This window comes from Cariama cristata, unplaced genomic scaffold (genome assembly GCF_000690535.1).
Source record: "Cariama cristata isolate BGI_N322 unplaced genomic scaffold, ASM69053v1 scaffold7951, whole genome shotgun sequence".
Lineage (NCBI taxonomy): Eukaryota > Metazoa > Chordata > Aves > Cariamiformes > Cariamidae > Cariama > Cariama cristata.
The window spans coordinates 145050-165232 of NW_009597509.1; the positions used below are offsets into that span (position 1 = coordinate 145050).

The 20183-nt window shown below is 36.9% G+C and overlaps 1 protein-coding gene across 1 annotated transcript in view; it reads right to left on the reverse strand.

Moving 5' to 3' along the window:
- The window catches only part of XRCC5 (X-ray repair complementing defective repair in Chinese hamster cells 5 (double-strand-break rejoining)), a 47650-nt gene extending 29001 nt beyond the window's left edge, over positions 1–18649 (reverse strand). Inside the window, exons 1-9 of the mRNA XM_009708912.1 lie at positions 18538–18649; positions 17821–18004; positions 16581–16629; positions 14895–15017; positions 11053–11241; positions 8009–8123; positions 6153–6291; positions 3976–4088; positions 527–589 (exon numbers count right to left, since the gene is read on the reverse strand). Of these exons, the coding sequence (XP_009707214.1) occupies positions 527–589; positions 3976–4088; positions 6153–6291; positions 8009–8123; positions 11053–11241; positions 14895–15017; positions 16581–16629; positions 17821–18004; positions 18538–18615 (1053 nt within the window). The 5' untranslated portion in view covers positions 18616–18649. The remainder of the gene's footprint in view (positions 1–526; positions 590–3975; positions 4089–6152; positions 6292–8008; positions 8124–11052; positions 11242–14894; positions 15018–16580; positions 16630–17820; positions 18005–18537) is intronic.
- Positions 18650–20183: the final 1534 nt, after the last annotated feature.

A 20183-nucleotide genomic window follows, 5' to 3' on the forward strand; every position in this document is an offset into this window, starting at 1 on the left:
AAGCAGAAAGGTCAAATCTCATCATGATAGTGGATCCGTTCAAAGCTGAGCAAACTTTAGATCCAGCACATTCTACCTTTTCTACTAGGCGTGAAGAGCCCTCAGAAATATTACAAGACAGAGAGAAAGCGAAGAAAGTCAGACCCTTAAAGGAACACATCAGAGCACTACAGTGAGGTTTTTACCTCTAATGTTTAAATAATTTCGAGGTCTGTTCTAAATAACACAGTGACAGGGCACACTGTTGGTCTGCATGAGAAAGGACTTAAGCACCAATTTCACATTCCCCATCCCCTTGCACAAACATAATATTTACCAGTTTCTCATTATTCATGAGATACAGTATTTATTTGGGGTCTAATCCAACTTCTTTTCATCCTAATGGGCAATGGAACAAGACTTCTGTAAGCTGGATTAAAAATATTTCTTTAATTAACACAGAAAGGCAGGACAATCTTAAATGCCACTACTATTCTTTTCTGTTCCACATCAAAACACCTTCAGCACTAACTTCAGTTCACCTTACCTCATCACCTTTTGCTGCAAAGACCTTCAGAACCTGGTTGCCCATGTAGTAATGCCTCTGGATCTACAGATTCAAATGGTCAAGAGTTAGTCTGATCTAAATAAAATGTCATTAATGCAACTGGACCAATTAAATTATGAAACAACTAACACATTACTCAAGTGAGAAGCCACAAAAGTTAATTACTGTACATAGAAGTTCAATCCCTGTATATGTTTCATATCTCTGTTTATCACTTAATATGGATATTCAGTCATATTCTGCAGGATATTCTGATACCTTCCTATTGATGGGCAAGAACGGAAGACTACAGTACTTGCAGTCTGAGTAATACTGTGGTAATTCAAGTGTCAGTGTGGAAAACGACAGTAGTTAACAAAAGTCCTAAACCTAACTGACACCACATCTATGCTATTAAATTTTCCTAGCAAAGATACATCAAAAACAAGCGGAAAAAGGTCACATCCTTAATTAATAAAGCTACTTCAACAGCAACCTGGAGTACATACAGCTGTGCTGGCAAAGAAGCACTTCTGTTAGCAGAATTTATGCTGTTCATTAACATGGCTGACCAAAAAAACCCCCCCAAAAAAACCCAAAATACAAACCAGTTTCATCAAGGGGCACTGCTGGAATAGCTGGAGCTACAGAGGCTCACACACACACACAGAGAAACACTGCAGTAGTGGAAAACCTGTCACAAAGACTGCACACTGCTATGAACACTTGTTAAAATGACCTTTCTTTGTTAAGGAATAATCCCTTCAAATTACACTATCTCCAAACTAACCTGGAGTTTCATTATTTAGCAAATTACCATAATGCTGTTGAAGTCAGTGACAACTTGCACGAGAGTAGATCTGTTTAATGTATTACAGCACGATTCAACTCAGATTATTCTACCTGCAATTATTCTTTGCTGTTCTGTCTTTAAAACCTCAGGAAATTTTAAGTTCAGCACAGTATAAATAACTAGATGTGTACATCACCACACCTTTTTTTGTTTGGAAAAAAAAAATGGTCCTTTCGTAACATTTTCAAGTATTATTTCTTGATTTACATGGCATTAGTTATAAATTAAAAATCAAAGTTTAAGCAGCCTCTGATCTTCTTTCCTGAGGGATGTGAATAACTCAGAAAAATAATATAAGGTGGTTCTATTCCTTCTTCAATTATGTATTTGGAGCTGTTCTAGTTTCTCTAGTTAATAATAAATTATCTTTTCTCCAAAGTTTTTAGAGGAAACAATTGAATATAAAACATATGTTTGAATAGTGTATTATGATACCAAACGATAAAATTCAGGAGCCAAAACATAAGGAAAGCATGGGTCTTGAAACTTCCTGATATCATTATCTACACAGTGTAATTTTAATCCTAAATAATTTTATTCCACTGAGGTCTATGCAACTACTATTGAGCATAATTACTCACACTCCCAGTTACAGGACCAGAGCACACTTTATTTAAGACGTAATTCCTATTCGTTATGAAATCCACAGACAAGAGAAGCACATTATAAAAATTAGCAAAAGCAATAAATATTTTGTGCATTGAAAAAAATATTAAATCAATTTGTTAATTCTTTGAGGCATATTTATGTGAATCAAAAATATTTCTACAACTAATTACATTCCTACAATTAATTATTAACTATGTATTACCACACTATCTGACCAATTGTGGGGGAAAAAAAAAAAATCCATGTGAAATAACAGCTCACTTACAGGAGCATGATTCTTGTCATCTGTTTTCCTCTTAGTTTCTGTTTTCAATAAAAGTCAGACTTCAAGTTGAGATAGGAGGCCAGCCTCCAGCATAAGAAAACGCTGCACATGGTGAAATACATCTTACAGAATTAAATGAAGACAATAAGATTCAGATGTAGGCTAATAACACATGAAGAGATGAAAAGAATTGTCTCATTGAAGCACTGGGTTCAGACACAACATTTGACTCATTAGATCCAGTTTCTGGTATAGGATTTAGCAGTCCCTAACATCTCTCTGACCTGGCCAATTTACGGCATATAAGCTCAAGCATGATACATTTCCTCGATCAATCACTTTCAGTACACAGGTCCCATGTTACTTAACAACTTTCAGTTCTAAATGCCCTCAAGGAGCCACCGGGTTACAGTTCCCATTTAGACCGGCTTCTTGTTTAAATAAATCAACATAACTTCCTGGTTCCTCAGTTAATAATATGCTTTGGACCACCACACTGCAGTAGTCTAAGGGCACATCTAGCAACATGCAGGGATGTCTCTGCCACCTGTAAAGTAAAAATATGTTTAGTTACATCCATTTGGGAATAAGCTCCCACATATACCTCCTATTTTATTAGCATCTTTCCTTCCTGGTAAAGGTAACAATTCCTCAGCCTTCATCAAGGGCTCTATTTTGTTCAGGCAGCAAGACATTTCAAAGAACAGCAGGAGGGCTGGGAGCTTTCAGAACAGAAGGTGCAGAGCTGCCCTATGATTTCCTTTCAGTTTTGAGTGGTGAAGGGGACTGGGTGCAGTGAACTCCAAGAAGAGTAAAGTTTCAGTCACTCTGTGCAATATACTGGAGAAGAGTGGGAACAGCTTAACATTTTTCTTACCTACTGGTGCTTACATGTCTGTACTTTCTCCTTGTGTCCTGCTTCAAGAAGGGTTTTGTTAAGCCTTTGCCTAAGGCTTTCATAATGCTTAAATCCTGGATTTTCTGCAGGAAATCACCTTGTGCTGGATACTTTTTATAAAGTTACTGGCTCAATGTAAGTTTCTTAAAACTCCCAGGTAAAACAAATGGCAAAGTTAATACCATAAGTACAGGTAAGTGCATACAAACACCAAGCACCTCATTGAAATATGGAGAGTTTTTGAATGATGTTATCTTCATCTAAGTTCTATGAAGTCTTCGCTACATTTAGTTTCTGTTACAGTAGAAACAAGAAGTATGTTACAGTTCACAAACTAATCCTTATGGAAATGAGAATAAATGGCAGTCAGTTCTCAGGCTTTAGCATTTCTTTAATGTTGAGGCAGAGGCTTCTTCTGTTAAAAAGAACACACTTGTGGCTGGACAAAGCCCAAAAAGGCTTCTGCATGACCTGAACAGAAGAGAGACCATCTTCTGTTGCAGATCTGGCATCGCTATTTCAGTTTGTGAGATGAAATAAGATTACAACAGCTCTGTCTCCACTTTGCAGAGATCCAAGTTCAGTAGCTCTGGCTTCACTTGAAGGCCCAATGGCCACATTTACGAGCTTCTCTCCTTCACAAGACTGCATACTGTTTACATGTACTAGAATCAGCAAGTATGTCACCCCTCTACACCTGACTGCAGGTTCCCACTCCCAACACTGGAGTCCAGTACAGCACCACAACTTTAGTGAATTCAAACTGAAATCAGTTGTCTTGGAACAACTCAGGAAGTTGAATGGGAAGAAGTTTAGTGTTGTACCTGAGAGGATCTGCTGAATCCCAAAACAGAAAAACATTTTGCTTCTGTTTTGTATTTCATTTGCTCTTCATCTTCCTTGGAAAAAGGAACTATATCACTCCCATAGCGAAACCCTGGAGAACAAGAGAAGAGCATCTGGTAAGCATATGGACCTACAATTCTAACACCAAAATTAGCTCTCTGAATATTTTAACAATGCATGCATGCCCCACAGCTACACTCCACACACGCTCATCGAATTACTTTCCCTGTTAACAAAAAAAAAAAACCCACACCCCATAGACACATTCTGTACTTCACAAGCAGCAGTTACACTCCTTCTATATCATTTTATGCAACACAGCTACCCTTGTAGAAAGCAGAAAAGAAAATAAAGAAACTGAACATCTTGCCTAACAGATTTACGCTCACAGAATAGATTTAAGCAAATCAGGATAGATTTCAGCAAATGGACTGCAACACTCCCTGCAAATGTAATACAAAACCCCCCCAAACATACCACAAATCATGGGCAGGAAATGACATCAGAAGGGATTCAGAGAACAAAATGTGTTAACAGTGGAAGTGAGATACACCCTCACACACAATGGAAAACCAAAACACTTTTGTACGCAGAAGTGGTCTTTCTATATATTTCTGTTTTACTTCCTATGCCTTATATACATTACAGGGATATCTCCACAAAATAGGAGGATGTTAGTTTCTCAGAGCTATCATCTGTTCCAGCTGCTTACTCCCCTCCCTCAAGCTCCAGTATTCTCCCTGTAACATCGTCATTTTATTATATTGTCACAGACTAATGATGATATTCTCAGGTGTGAAGAAAGCAGAAGAAACAGAGGTAAATCCCCAGATGAAAAACCTATATGCAGATACATTTTACTGAAAATTGAAAAGCAAACACACAGGCAGAATAAAAGAAATTCGAGTATGGGGAATTCAAATGCAAAATACTGTCTAATTATGACATTTCTCAAAAGGTCCACAAAAGTCTCTGAGGCATCAGCAGTTCTTTAACTGTAAGAAATATCATACCATTGATAGACAAATTTTCGGTCTCTTTTGTTCACACTGAACTGTTCATCACTTCTTTTCACTATCCCACAACCACTCACCAACTTAGGCAGTCAGGACATCAGTAAAGAATGGTCACAAATGCTTCAAAATATATTCTCTATAAAAAGTGGTGGGTGGCTTTTTTTTATTTTACTAACAGTTTTGAAGTTATAAAACGTAAGCAGACTACTAGCTTTTAACTATCATTTCTGCTTAAAGAAACAAAGAAAAATCACACTGTCGCCGAGATATTTTTATCTGCTACTGCTACAAAACACCTATGATTGCTACAATTGAAAGTAAATAAAATAAAAATACAGTATTTATCTTAATTTTAAATTTATTTTATTCATTTGACAGCATTTCCTATACTGTTATCTGAATAGCTCTGCCCTTTATAGTTAATACAGTTGCCCTACTTGTGTGGGACTAAAACAGCAAAGGAAAGAAAAAATTTAATAACAAAATAGATTTCTACAATTGCAAAAAACCAAACATATTTGCTTAACTCCATTTTTAAAAATCAGACTATTTCATACTGTTACTGGGGCCTTTAGTCTTCTAAGGAATTTAATCCACTCAGAAAGAAGCTGAAGGTTAAAAAAGAAGTATTCTGCATACCACTACTTCAGACTGAACCCATTACAGAATTTAAACAGCAAAGCTAACAGACTTTTGAACACTAAACCTTCCTTTACTGGTTTCATCTTCCCAATTGCAGAGTATCTAGAGCAGTTGCTTATCTAAAAAAAAGCAATGTTATAAAAGTATTTATGTTATCAGTACAACTGAAGATTTGAAAACAGAATAGAAGTAGCAGCATTACTCACTACAGAACTGAGGTATGGACCTCCACACAATACAGTTTAGGAAGCTGTAGTGCCTTCCAAGTTCTACCTGGTGGTATTATTATTCCTATTACTGGCCAAAGTAAGAATTTTTAAAATATGTGAAGACAAAGAGTCTCACGTAACAGTCTCTGTGTTCCATTAACTTACAGAGCTTACATTCTAAGATCACAACTAGGTTTCAAAGTATAAAACTAAAAGGCACTTAGGTGATTTAGAAGTATGAGCCATTATCTTTGGTTTGTCTTCACGGTGCACATAAAGAAGTCATACCTTGAATAGTGTCATCTTTCTGAACCTCTGTCTCATCATCATCATTCAAGCAGTAAACAGTTTCTTTTTGCACATCGTCTTTTTTGAGGGTTTTAGCATCCACAACTGTCCAAATTTTTTTCACTTTCTCTTCTGTGACCTTTGTATCAGAATTCAAAGAAAACGAATGTTTAACATTTCAGTGGGATCCAGAGTGCTTACCAGAACATGCAAAAAATTCTTAGACTAAGTGCTGCATAATTTTGCCAATAAGGGACTAATAATAACAGTCCCAAATAAGCTTCACTGACTGCTACCACAGTGCTTTCAGCATGCTGTTTAATCTGTATGAGACCTAACACCTGAACTATATCATACTGACTGCATACTTGTCTTGTTTATTCACTAAAGTCATGGGCTAAGTCATTTGTGGAAGTCTTCTAGTCACAGGACAACATGTAACTTACTTGCTACGTATTTTACTTCCTCCACCTATGTAAATGCTTTCAACAAAGCATTAAGATATATGTTAAAGATACAAAAAGACTCAATGCTCATTCAGCTTGTTCGCCTAAGTTTGGCATCACGCTTACTTCACTGCAGGATAAAAATACCCTATATTACTGCAGCTTCCCCAAAAGGCAGAAGAAGGTCCCGGCTGAATTACAGGACTGGGAGGGGAAAGAAGGAATAAATATCTGCAATGAGTGAATGCTTCTCAACTACAGCAAAAAAAAAGTGTTTTCTTTGCTCTCTACTTCGGTGAAATTGATGGTATATTTAGTGAATGAGAAGAAAACTAGAGAACTGAGCAGAAAACAGAAAAGAGAGAATAGATTACATCAGTAGATATTACAAGGCTATTCCTAGCTCTGATGCAACTGCTGTATGACCTCAGGCTAGTCACTCAGTTCACGTTGCTTATTCTCCCAAGCTTAATTTATTTTGTGTGTAAACACCTTTAAGAGGGGACTCTTACTGCATATTTGTACAGGTCTGGCACAACACCCTAATAAAAAAAATTATAAATAGAAAGCTGGCAGCAGAGATCCCTTTCAAGGCTAGTACGCCTATCTCTCAGAAATCAGATATATTTCAACTTCATAATATATCTTCCCGAAACCTTGCATTCTTGACCAGACTCTTAGTCTTGGGTTCAAATAACAAACCAATTCATCTCCATCTCACCAGACCCATCAATGCTGCCACACTATATATATAATTATTCAATAACTGGAATTTTGCATATTTTCTGTGTTTAAGTACACTTACTTCTTCCTAGCACTGTGTAAAGGACCCATATAAACTGTAGGGGAAAGAGACTGTGCACAAGCTCTGCCAAACAGCGTAACGCAAACAAGCTGAAAAAATATACCTTTTTTTCCAAGTCTGAAATTACAATAGATGCAATTCAAAACAATAGCTAGTAAAACATTTATACCCACCATTTTACATACACATGTAAAATGTGTATGTAAATTCCTTTCATGTCTAGAGCTTAAGAAACATATATATTAAGTCTCATTGAACTGCAGACACTATCACTGATGCCGAATGCAAAGCTTCACACAATCTCAGCATTCTTAATCAGGTTTGTCAACTTCAATACCATTAAGTGTCACAGGGAGATAGCAATTACTTCTATTTCTGTACATCATGAATTTTAGTTCTTTAACATATGTGTACAATATGGTGAAGTTAGAGTTGCTGTGGGAACCACAGTTTTAGACGTACTGGCTTCTATGCAGATAAAATTTCTACCATAATTACTTTGGATGTTGTTTTATCTTTTATTTTCTTAGCTTTAAGGAAGAAACATGCAGCTGCACCTAATTTGCTGCCAAAATACACCAAAACATACGATTTTATGAACTTACTGATTTGTAGGCCACAATCCTTATAGATAAATTAGAACCAATAGTGAGCTGGCAGGGCCAAGCCATAGGTCTTCTTTCTATTTTCTTAAACATTGAAAGACGCTCCAGGCTCTCTCTAAATGAAGGAATCAGGAAAACAGAAATGAACTCTGGTGAACTGTAATAAAACATTACAGACAGTACACTGTCTTCAAGGAGATGCAGGACTCCAACTGTTTCAGCTTAGACTGTATAAAGCATTAGAAAATAAACTGTATGAATAATCTTGCCATTAACTATTGTCAGAAAAGAGAATGAAAAAAAAGAGGTCGTACAGTAGAATATTCCCATCTCGAGCTTTTACAATGGTGTGGTATTAGGGCTTAAAGACAGTATCTTAGGTCTTGTGATAAAACAACATAATTGCTTATTAAGCATTTTACATTTATCTGTGCTCACCCAATTAGGGTATGTAGTTAGCTGAACAACCCAAATTAGAAAAGGCTCTCTAAGTGGTAAAATGTTTTCCGCAGTGGAGGTGAAGAAATAAAGAATCCAGTTTCAATTAACAGGATTTTGTCTGTGTGGTAATTAACTTTTGACACTTTTTTTTAATACAGTACTAATGAACTCATTATTTTCAGGGCATTCTGTTAGAGTGAAACAAGTTACATTGAATATTTCTATCCTAAACAGCATATGTACAAGTTGACAAAACACAAAAAAAGGAATTGTAATGATTTTATACTAAAAATTGTTAACTTAATTGCACAACTTCAAGCAATGGAGTCCAAAAAGAAAAAGTAATTTATAATATACAATTGTGAAATCAAATAGGCTTGCTCACCAGGACAGCATTCAGGTAATACAAACTGTATTGGCTATTTTGCTGTAAAATTCCAATGAAGAGAAAGCACTCAGAAAATTTTTTTATTGCACAATGAAGCAAAGATAAAACAGTGTTGACCTCACCTTTTTCACATGGTGATAAAACCCAAAATCTACCTCTCTTGATTAAAGCACTTATCTAGCAGAAATTAAGATCAACTCCTAAAAACATCAGTACAGAATTCAATTTGGTATTCTGCTTTTCAAGTTTCTTAGGATGAGCAGGGTTTTTTTGAAAGTTCTAACAGAAGCACAATAAAAGGACAAAATGCACTGGTATTTTTTATAATGAGATAAACATCATATTTCCTTTTTATTTTTTTTTTCCTTGGGGAAAGGAAGGAAGGGAGGAAAAATTATTTTTTCTGGCAACAGAGACATCAGTATAGGATTTTTAAAAAGAACCTGTAACTACATCATTAGAAATACTGCAATACATACATTCAAAGATGAATATGAAAATCAAATACCTAATTGTTAAATGCCTAAAAATGTCATTTAAAGGTCAATTTATTAGCTGTATCCTTTAATTTCTTTTATTTATAGAACAAAAATGCTCCTTGTTATCAAAGACAACTCAGCCAATAAAACCCTAGTAAATGCATATCTCAACTTGTATTTTAAAAACATGGCTCTTCTTGTCTGCTCTCCAATCCCTTCCCCCAAAACCCAGAGGTAGAAGTATCTCCTGTCCGATAGTCAGAATATCAAACCCTAAAAAAATACAACAAAATGTTCTCACTTACTTTCCTGGCATGACCAATTTATTTTCACAAGAGTTGAAATACTTTTACCAGCAGAAATAATGAATATAGGAACACAGAGTGTATCTGAGTTGGTAAATTATCATGACAGATTTGCAAGGCTGACTTCTTAAAGCTTGATAAGCAACTTAACTGCATCTAAAACCTCACATATTCTTAAACAACTAAAGCTTTAATCTATTAGCTAAATGCCTAGTTATCCAAAGATTTTGGATTTCCCCTGAAAGCATGGCACAAAGACAGCTTATACAGTAGCAAGAGCCTGCAATAAAAAAAAAAAATATAAAGAAGGGGCCAAGCCACATAGTACCTTCATGGATATGGATTATCCTAAAGGATAAATGGGCCCAGAAAGATAGTGCTTTTCTGTGCAGTCTTTTGATGCAATGACAAAACCTGCTTTTTTCTAGAGACTCCGACTGCTCTGTTGACTAGTATGGAATACATACATAGTGATACGTGTTTCTTCACTAATCCACACTAATGCTCACATAACAGTTTAACTGGCTGCTGAGGTGCAAAGTAGATCAGTTGGGCAGGGTGAGGGAAGGAAACCCCACAAATAATACAATTAATAATATCATGCAAATCTACAGGTACCACCCTCATCTAAAAATTACACTTGATAATCACATTACAGCTATGGTCTACAAAGCTTCCTGAAAAACACGTTGCCTAAAAGATCACACTTCATAATTGTAGAATAGAACTACTAAGACAGTAACATCAGACTTTTATAAAGCTCACAGATGCATTTTGCTTGTTTCCCAATTGAGACAACACCTTTGTGGAAAAGTCTTGGATATATCATTATCTACAGTTTCGCAGAGACACACATATTTCTATTCTTTCATTGGGAAAACACAAAGTGAAAAAACATCTTTCACTTCTTGCATTAGGAATACTGCTAAAAAAGTATATTGTTTGGCACAATGGCACAGTAGTCTGTGATTAGATAGCAGGATTCAGCAAACAGTATGCAAAATGTTTGTGGGAGTTTGATAAACTAGTGAGCTAAAAGAAGTCTGTAACCAAGGAACAAAAGCTACCATTAAATGCAAATGTTCTACCTGTATTATGTCAAATTCCAACTCTTTCTAAAACACGGTTTTGAAATCTCATTTATAAAAATATTCCCTCCAAAATCCACCAACACTAAAGACAGAAAAAAACTGATTTTTTTTCTTTAAATACAGGCACAGAAAATTCATTTTCACTGAAATCTGTAAGCTTTTCTACCTACTCTAAAGCCACTGAAGAAGCTGTTTGAAAGGGACTGAGTGTACAGTAAGTTATAAAATTCACTGACTTCAGTGACACCGGAAGCCAAGTGACTGATTACTTACTTTAATCTTTTGGGAAGAAATCAGAAATTAAATTTACAGTATGATAAAGAGGATTAGCCAAGTTTACCTGAACGTATAAATTTCTTCCAGTCCTCCTCCTTCGTCCAAAGTCTGCATCAGTTTCCTCACCACATTAATGCCTTCCTTCTGTTGCTCAGTTAAACTCTTTCTTGGAAAATAGTTTCTGTGCATATGAGAACGTACACTGGCAGTTGTATCTCCACCTCCATCATCAACATCCACTGGAAACGGCAGACTAATAACACAAGCAGAAGCAGTTAGTTTCACTTTCTTCTTAATTAAAATAACCAACCTAAACCAAAAATTGTACCAGGATCAACAATCTCTAGTTGCAGTCAGATATATAGAACCATATGGCTTGCAAAATGCATGAAGTAGTATTTCAGTTCTACTTGGCATTGGTCACATCTTGACCTGAGTGTTGCGCCAGTTCTGGGCATAACACGTCAATAATGATGTCCACACAGAGGAAGGGATTAGGAGGGAGTAAAGACAACGCTGATTAGAAAACAAGATCTATGAAAAAAGACTGAAGAAAATAAAGCCCATAGAGAAGGGAGTCAGAGGGCAAGACAGTCTTAAATATAAAAGGTTGTTTCAGAGATGAAGGGAACAATTGGTTCTTCATATTCAGTCTGCACTCAAATCACATCATGGAGTCAGGTCAGATATTCAAAAACCTGATAAAGGCATTTCAAACCATAATCACTAAAACCAACTGCCTGAGGAGATGGAAGAGTCTCCATCATTGGAATTCTTTATAAAAAGGTTAGACAAACACTGCTTAGCAATGACATACGTACAACTGACCCAGTCTGAAATAGAGGATTGCTCTAGATGACTTGTTAAAGGCCATTCCAGGCCTGTGATTCTGTATCAGCTTCAATGCCAGCAAACAGGACTTTCTCTGCAGTGGCGCTATTAAGTATTTCTGGAACAAATGTTACTTTTTGAGATTTTAGTAGCTTACAAAGCTAGATGAATTTCTGACTGAAGATGACACATTTTCCTGCACTTCAAGAATCAGATTTAAAAATTTAGCCAGGGGTTATAGATAAAATGATTTTGCCACTCTTCAAAATATAACGGAGTTGACTAAGTATAATAACCACAGAAAAGAGAGAAGTGTAACATCCTCCATTCTGTGCCTCTGACAATGCCTGCAGATTTTTCAAATCTTTCATCTGATCTGATTTTGAATGGACCACATGATACCTTTTACAACATTTCCACAAAGTAAAAGAATTTTAGCTTTGTATTATGTTTTCAAAAAAGCAGCCTACAGATCTCTAGCTTACTTTCACCTCATTAGTCCTCACTAAACTTACCTGTGGAGCAACATATAATAACCAGAGTTAACAATACGCACAACAACGTCACATACAGCAGAATTAAAGATCAAACTTCAGCAAAGTATTTGGTACCTTTTTAGGAAGTAGCATCCACTGACAAATAGAGAAACTGTATTTTAAAGCTGATATGAGAGCAAAAAGCTTCAAACCTCTGACACATAAAAGTTAGATTACTTTAATTATACAGTGCTTAGAGACTCCTGTGATGAGAACTGTATAATAACAAAAGCTACACAGTGCTCAGTATGTGCTTGGCACTTGCTAACAGGGAGGAAAACCAACTGTCTGCCACAAGTTACAACCTAATCAATAAACAGGGCATAAGAGATGGAACCATGGGTGATAACAAAAGGACAAGATTTAGCAAGAAATTATTTTTAAACCAGTATCCTGAGTGCTTTACATTTGTATATGTATTTCTCAAAGCATCATTTCTCGTGTGGCTGGGAGACAGGGTATAAATCTGCAGCTAATGCTATAACAGCAACATTTCCCTGGTGCTTCTATTAGAATTACAGAATCATAGAATTGTTCAGGTTGGAAAGGACCTTTAAAGTCATCAAGCCCAGCCATAAACCTAGCATGGCCAAGTCCACCACTAAACCATGTCTGTAAGCACCACATCAACACGTCTTTTAAATCCCGCCAGGGACGATGTCTCAACCGCTTCCCTGGGCAGCCTGTTCCAGTGACTGACAATGCTTTCGATTAAGACGTTTTTCCTAATAGCCAATCAAAATCTCCCCTGGAGCAACCTGAGACCATTTCCTCTTTCCTATCGCTCATTACTTGGGAGAAGAGACTAACCCTCGCCTCACCACAACCTCCTTTCAGGTAGTTGTAGAGGACAATCAGATCTCCCCTCAGCCTCCTTTTCTCCAGGCTAAACAACCCCAGCTCCCTCAGCCGCTCCCCATCAGACTTGTGCTCCAGACCCTTCACCACCTTCACTGCCCTTCTCTGGACTCGCTCCAGCACCTCAAGGTCTTTCTGGAAGTGAGGGGCCCAAAACTGAACACAGGATTCAAGGTGCAGCCTCATCACTGCTGAGTACAGGGGCACAATCACTTCCCTAGTCTGTCTGGCCACCCAATTTCTGATACAAGTCAGGATGCTATCGGCCACGTTGGCCACCTGGGCACACTGCTGGTTCACATTCAGCTGGCTGTCTACCAACACCCCCGGGTCTTTTTCCACAGGGCAGCTTTCCAGCCATTCGTCCCCAAGCCTGTAACGTTGCATGGCTCTTCCCCAAGCCATGGGGCTTTTTCTTTGCTATGTTACAGACAAAGAAAACACAAATATGTATCAGAAATCTCACAGAATAAAACTGCAACGTTAACTTGTAGTGGTAGCATCTGTGCTAGTCTGCACAGCAAACTACAGCTATGGAGACAAGGTAGCAGGGGCTAAATACCAGGTCTCTGAAAGATGTTCAGGTTCATGGTGTTTCCACTGCCTCCAGCATCAACAATAGTTCAAATAAGTTAGAAGGGACACATCAAGGCATGTTGCAAGCATATCTTCTTCTGCTGTGTATATGAAACCTGAGAGTAGTCTGACATTTTGACATTCAGCCTCTTCCAAGCATAGGCAAAAAAGAATTTTTTTGTGGAGGATGAGCCCATGATTTTCAGTCACACTTTCCTATCTAACCTCTCTGTTATCTTGCAGGTGGGTCCACAATTGGTTTTAATGAATTTACCAAGTTCACAATGTTGTTCCTTACAGAATGCTGGATCTAGGTGAAAGTCAATATTAAAATGTCCAGAAGTAAAACTGCGGCTTTAACTTTCTCCTGTGAAATTATTTGTTATAAACAGCAAACATTAACATTCACACAAAGTTTTGTTTTTAAATAAACTCCTACTAGAAGGTCTACAGCTTCCTACGTTACCATCACGTGCAACAACTAATACAGATTTCAGCACCACGACTGATTCTTCAGATCCATGCCTACTCCTACACTAAGACAGCCAGGGGACTCCTGTCATAAGACTTAAGACATTGCTTCCATTTTCCTTCCATTTTCCAAGCCCATCACTGTGAATATAACCCTCCCTCTTCAGACTGGCTTTTTCTACTGACACTAGAATCAGGCTATAAACATCTGCAACACTACCTCATTATTTCTTCCCAGGAACTCCCTGACCTACAAGGATCTAGGCTGTTGCTGTGACAAAATCACCATTTCTGAGGCTATTTCTGGCTCACTGTTTCCCACTTCTCTGCTTATACAGATCTTTTGCCTCCCATTTCAGATTTTGGCTCTAAGCTATAAGCTTAACTGGAGAAGAAGACATCATCTTAACGTGTACTTGCACATCACTTAATCAAGGGGACTTGGTTCATAACTGGAATTCACAGCACATGTAATTGATAGAAGTACTTCTAACAATCATATTACATACTGGTACACCTCTGTAGAAACAATATACCAACAGATCACCAGATCCTTCAAGATCATTATCAAGAAAGAATAGTAATTTCCCTTTAAAAAAATGGCATAGCGTATAACATCCTCTTTCATACTTACAAAAACTGAAGTGAAATTCCTGTTTTCTTCAAGTTAGCAATGATAATTTCCAGCTGATCCTCACTGACAGGACTACTAAGGTCCGTAAACAGTTCAATGTGTCTCTTGTCGTATTTCTTCCCTCTTAAAATACACAAAGAACATTTACATATATCAGAAATATTATCTATAATGCCTTTTTCTAATTATTTCCTTATAAAATTGAAGCTTTACTAAAGTAACAACCTTGTTTAAAAAAAAGCAAACAAACCTACTTGGTAGAAGTTGTTCTATCATTGATCATATTATTTATGGAAAGTTTTTATCTTTTTATGATTCCCCTTACTCACTCCTGTCCCTTAAAATTGAGGACTCTAGCCCTGTGACTGCATAAATCACAAACTACATCTAAATGAATGGAATTCTGCCAATTTTCACCAATGTAGATAAAATGCTAATAAAATATGTTAGGTTGTTTATTGATTATGCTGGGTATTTCCTTTGCAGCTGTGAGTCTGTTCTTGTTAAAACAGAAAATGTATTTTAAATTATTGTTGCTGGTAGGCATTCCATTTTACTAAGCTGATTCAGTAGATTCATTGGATAAGATGGACTTTAAAGCCTACTTAATATGCTACGAAGTAGTAGCAATGAACATCAAAAAGTTCTGCCAGCCACAGGACAAAATTCAGTTAAACTGATAACAGTTTTTACCTGGATATTCAAGCATAAGGGTGATTCTCTTGAATTTTCACTCTGTAATATTTTCTAAACTGAAGGTAAACTCTGTATCAAAAGGTTTGGTGCATACAAGCAACTTACCCACAAGATAACAAAAGCAGTTGCTCTCTACGTATTCAAGGTTATAATGCCATGAATACAGTCATAATTCACAACTCTGTTTTAACCATTACACTGATAAAGCTTTCTACACCGATTAGACTTTATTCATAAAAATACAAATTGCATTACTACATGTAGCCTTCTGCATTCACAATTAGATCATATAAACTTTTTAACAACACGCTCAATCTCTGTTTTGAGACGAAGTAGTGTTATCTTCCTTTCCCTGGATCATCAGTTCACTGAGCGTTAGAAACAGTCACATTTCCAGTCTCTAAGTACATTCACTGACAACTTTGTAACACTTCTGCCAACACTTTCTTTCAGCTTAAACAGTGTTTTTTCCTACTGCACATCTATCTCCCACAGCCTGCATATTTACAAACAGCCACCTTATCTCCAACAGCCTTTAATTTGATAGGCTGAACAACCTTTCCAGTTTTGTTTTCTTTCTTTCTTTGTAAGATATGCCATCACCTTTATAAATTTGGTAGCCCTTTTCTATGCATTTTAACATCCAAATGAATGTTTTTTGAAAACAGATCACAAGAAACGTGACACTAGTAAAGTCTTTGTGCCTTGTATAACAGCAATATTCTCATGAATCTACTCCAAAGTTCCCAGTTGCATTAATTATCCTGAGAAGCTAGATGTCTCCTGTAGATTCTTCAGGGACAGACTCCTGTAGCGTGTTGCTAGTTTTAACGCTGGGGTTTTTTTGTTATTGTGTGGGGTGTTTTTTTTAAAAAAAACAAGCATTTTCCGTATTTACACAATACTGGAAATGTAATACTGACAAGAAATCAGATCAGCTCCAAAGTGCAAGGTCAGAATTCCATAAAAGGCTTTGGGTTACGTACTCACATTGTTTCCTTCTGAAGCAAGTCCATACACACAATAATTGCATCCAGAACTAAGCAAATTTAAGAAAAATCTCATTGAGAACATGAATTATGTCACAAAAGTGTTTTTCCTATGAAAGTATCTTCTGTTTTCACCCCCTCCCAAACACTGACAAACATGCATTTTAGTTCACAAGCAAACGATTTTTTGAAACAAGTACTCTTCAAATATCTACTGTGCAACAGGTTCCTATATAACTTGTCTGTTTTGTGATCTTGTCTCTTCCCCATTTATCTGATGGAACAGTAAAAAGCCTGCTTCAGGGTCCAATCTTTTAACTGTCAATGAGGAGGTTCAAGTCCAAAGAAAGAGCAATCTAATTTTTACAATGTTACTTTCAATCCACAAAAAAATCTACTTGTACTTCGAATACATGATAACCTTTGTCTCATGCAAATTCTCCTTCAAAACATCTGCATCTAGCAATCTCTTGCTAGTTTCTTCCTCATCAAAATTTTCATTGGGAACATATTTTTATCACTGCACACAAACCTCCCCACCTACTGAAGAAGGAACATGACTACTTCTGCTAAGAGACAGCTGACAGGCTGCACATTTCTCTGAAACATCTCTGACAGTCTGAATAGAGCTCAACAATCATTTTATCACCAGAAAGGAGGACGACAACACAGGGAGTTGAAGAGTATGTAAATAAAACACACAAAGGGACACTATATAGATTGCCTTCTTTTAAAACTCTTCACCTTACACAAGTAACAACAGAATACATTTGAACATGAACAACATTCAAACCAGCAAGTGACGTTTGGCAATGTTAGAAATACTTTATATAGAAATCAATCTGATAAACCTCCATTCTGCTTTGTCTGGCTTCTAGTACTTCTGCCGACATATTGCGTAAACAATATTTTTATTTGATGAAAAAGCATAAACCAAGTTCTGCAACACTATTTTTAAAAAACATGCCTTATTTGATGCCTAAAATTATATTACTGCTATCTTTGTTCTCTTTAATTAACAGAACACTTCATAAAAGCAATGATTCCCGAAGGCCAAGGCTCCATCTGCTAGCCTAAAAGAATGTTAAAAAGCAGTTAATCTGCTTTTGAACAAACTTATAATCACAAATTAGCTGAACTCCGACAGTTCAGAGGCAAATCTGAGACCATTTCACCACACTAACTTCCTGTCTCCTATGCAGCTGAATCAGTTCAAGAGGTGCTCTATAATAAAAGGATACAGTCTGCTTGTTCAGAGCCTGGTTTAATCAGATCTTGAATGTCTTCCAGCAGATCAAAATCTGGTAGCATTAGCGATCTATGTACAGTAATGTTTTGGTATTGATCCCCACTGGCGAGGTCATTCCTAGTACCATCAGTGCCAAACAAAACTACAGCAACTTCATCTTTACTCTCAGCGAATACCTGGAGACAGAGAAAATACAAAACAGGTATAAAAACACAGGTAGATTCATACACAACCATGTTAGGCAGACTCCAGCAAGCTGAACTAATTTTGAAACAATGTCAAGCATACTGGATTTACTTTTTCTTACTTCTTCTGTGCCATCCTACCAAAACATAATCTTACAGAGAGTTCAGTAATTTAGATATAATTAAGCTAACAGATTGACATGAGGATATCTGGGATAAATCAAGTAAAACTGGCTGACTCAGTCCATGAAATGAGTCTTCAGTGTGGTAAATCTTAAGAATGTTGAAACATTTTAGAGAAAGTGAAGAGAACTTATTTTCCCTAAGTTTCTACTGCCCTGAATAAAAAGACTGACCGACCTAACGGCCACATCTCATCCACAAAAGCACAGCTGAAACAAAGACGACTGTTATTCCTGCATAAAACCAGAGTAATTCCTACTAATTTCTCATTTATTTCAATTACTAGTAATATTTCACAAATGTTATTGCTTCCTCTCCCTTTTTAACAGTTTAACACATACCTGTCGCTGCACAAACTTTGTCATAATCTTCTTGGCTTGTTCAAGTGAAGGCTCCTCATCAGGGGCAGAACTGCTCATTGTCAAGCCTACATCCAGGCACAGCACTATGGCTGCCTAGAAAGGAAAGACAATACCGAATAAGAATGCAAAATGGACAGTATAATTACTGAAAAGGCTACATACAAAACCTAAAAACCAAACTACATCACTACTGGTTTATTTTACAGTAACTGTTAATATGAGACATTGGTGGAGGACATAACCAGTACAACTGCACTGAACTGAGAATCGTTTAAACCTGTACCATGTGCCAGGCATCTCAGCAGAAAATATTAAAAAATCCTATGTTACACAATAATCTGTCAAGACGGGCAATTTTTATACAACCCTGTGAACGCATTAGGGATCTAAGGGTTCTTCTACACTAGGAAATAAAATAGAGATATTTTGGTTGACAATTACAAGCACAACACAACACAGTATATCTGCACAACACAACGTGGAGATACAAGCTCGTTCCCTAAACTCTACAGCTATACCCACCCCGGCAGTAGCTCGTAACAGCTGTACAGACCACTCTGGTGTAATCCAAGAACAGTAAGAATAACAGCACTCCTATAGCTTCCAGGGAGAGCCACAACATTCATGCTACTAGAGGTCTCTGCAGTAAGCACCAGTGTCTGCAGTGCACAGCTATGCTCTTAATGCTTTAGAAGGATGAATTCTGATTTCAATTTAAGGGCTTAAATCCCACTAGCTAGTATGTGTTTGCATTTCTGATCATCACTTTAACCGACTGACATATAACCGTGCCCAAGTCTTACCCTTAATTGATTTATAAACTAGTACATGAATGAAATAAAATCACTCCTTGTAATTTCTCTTGTTCAACTCTTGCTAAGTTCCTCTAAAGTTCTTCCACAAACTCTACTTACCCTGATTAACCTGAGTAATTTTACCATCCAGCTGAGTGAAGCTACAAGAAGAATTCAGCAAAATTATGCCCTGCATCTCCAAGAACACTGACAAAAGGCCAGCTCAAATTTATTGTCTCTGATTAAACCAAGGTTCTTTAAATACGCATCAAAATCTTCCCTTGTGGACTGCCAGTAGCTTTAATTACACTGCCTGCAAAATTTATTGTTTCCAGAACACAGGAAAGTTAGGTATTATCTAGGTTGCAGACAGTTACGTTGTTTTAAAATACAAAATATATCCAAGTGTCTAAGAAGTGAAGCTGCCAAAAGGACATGGGTAATAAATCAGAAGACTGTCAAGAAACACGACATGCATAATCTGTTTTTACAAAGCAGAAGGGATGAACAGAAAGAAAAGTTGTTGGTCTAAACTGTTTTGCATATGGCCATGCAAACAATTCCAAGTACCTTTTTAAACATCAACCATTCTTTTTGTCACACAAATAAATAATTCTTAATATCAGGTTTATAAGAATAACTTGCCCAGATTAGCTGTTCAATACTCTGTATTAGCAGCTCTCAAACTATTGTCTTATCCTCCTTTTTTTCACCTGAATATATTTCCCCTGGCATTTTAACAAGGACTGATTTAACTCCCTGCATCCTCCCAGGACAGGACAATAGGAAGAAAGAAGGCTGAGCAACAGCGCTCCACAAGACACCCAGCAG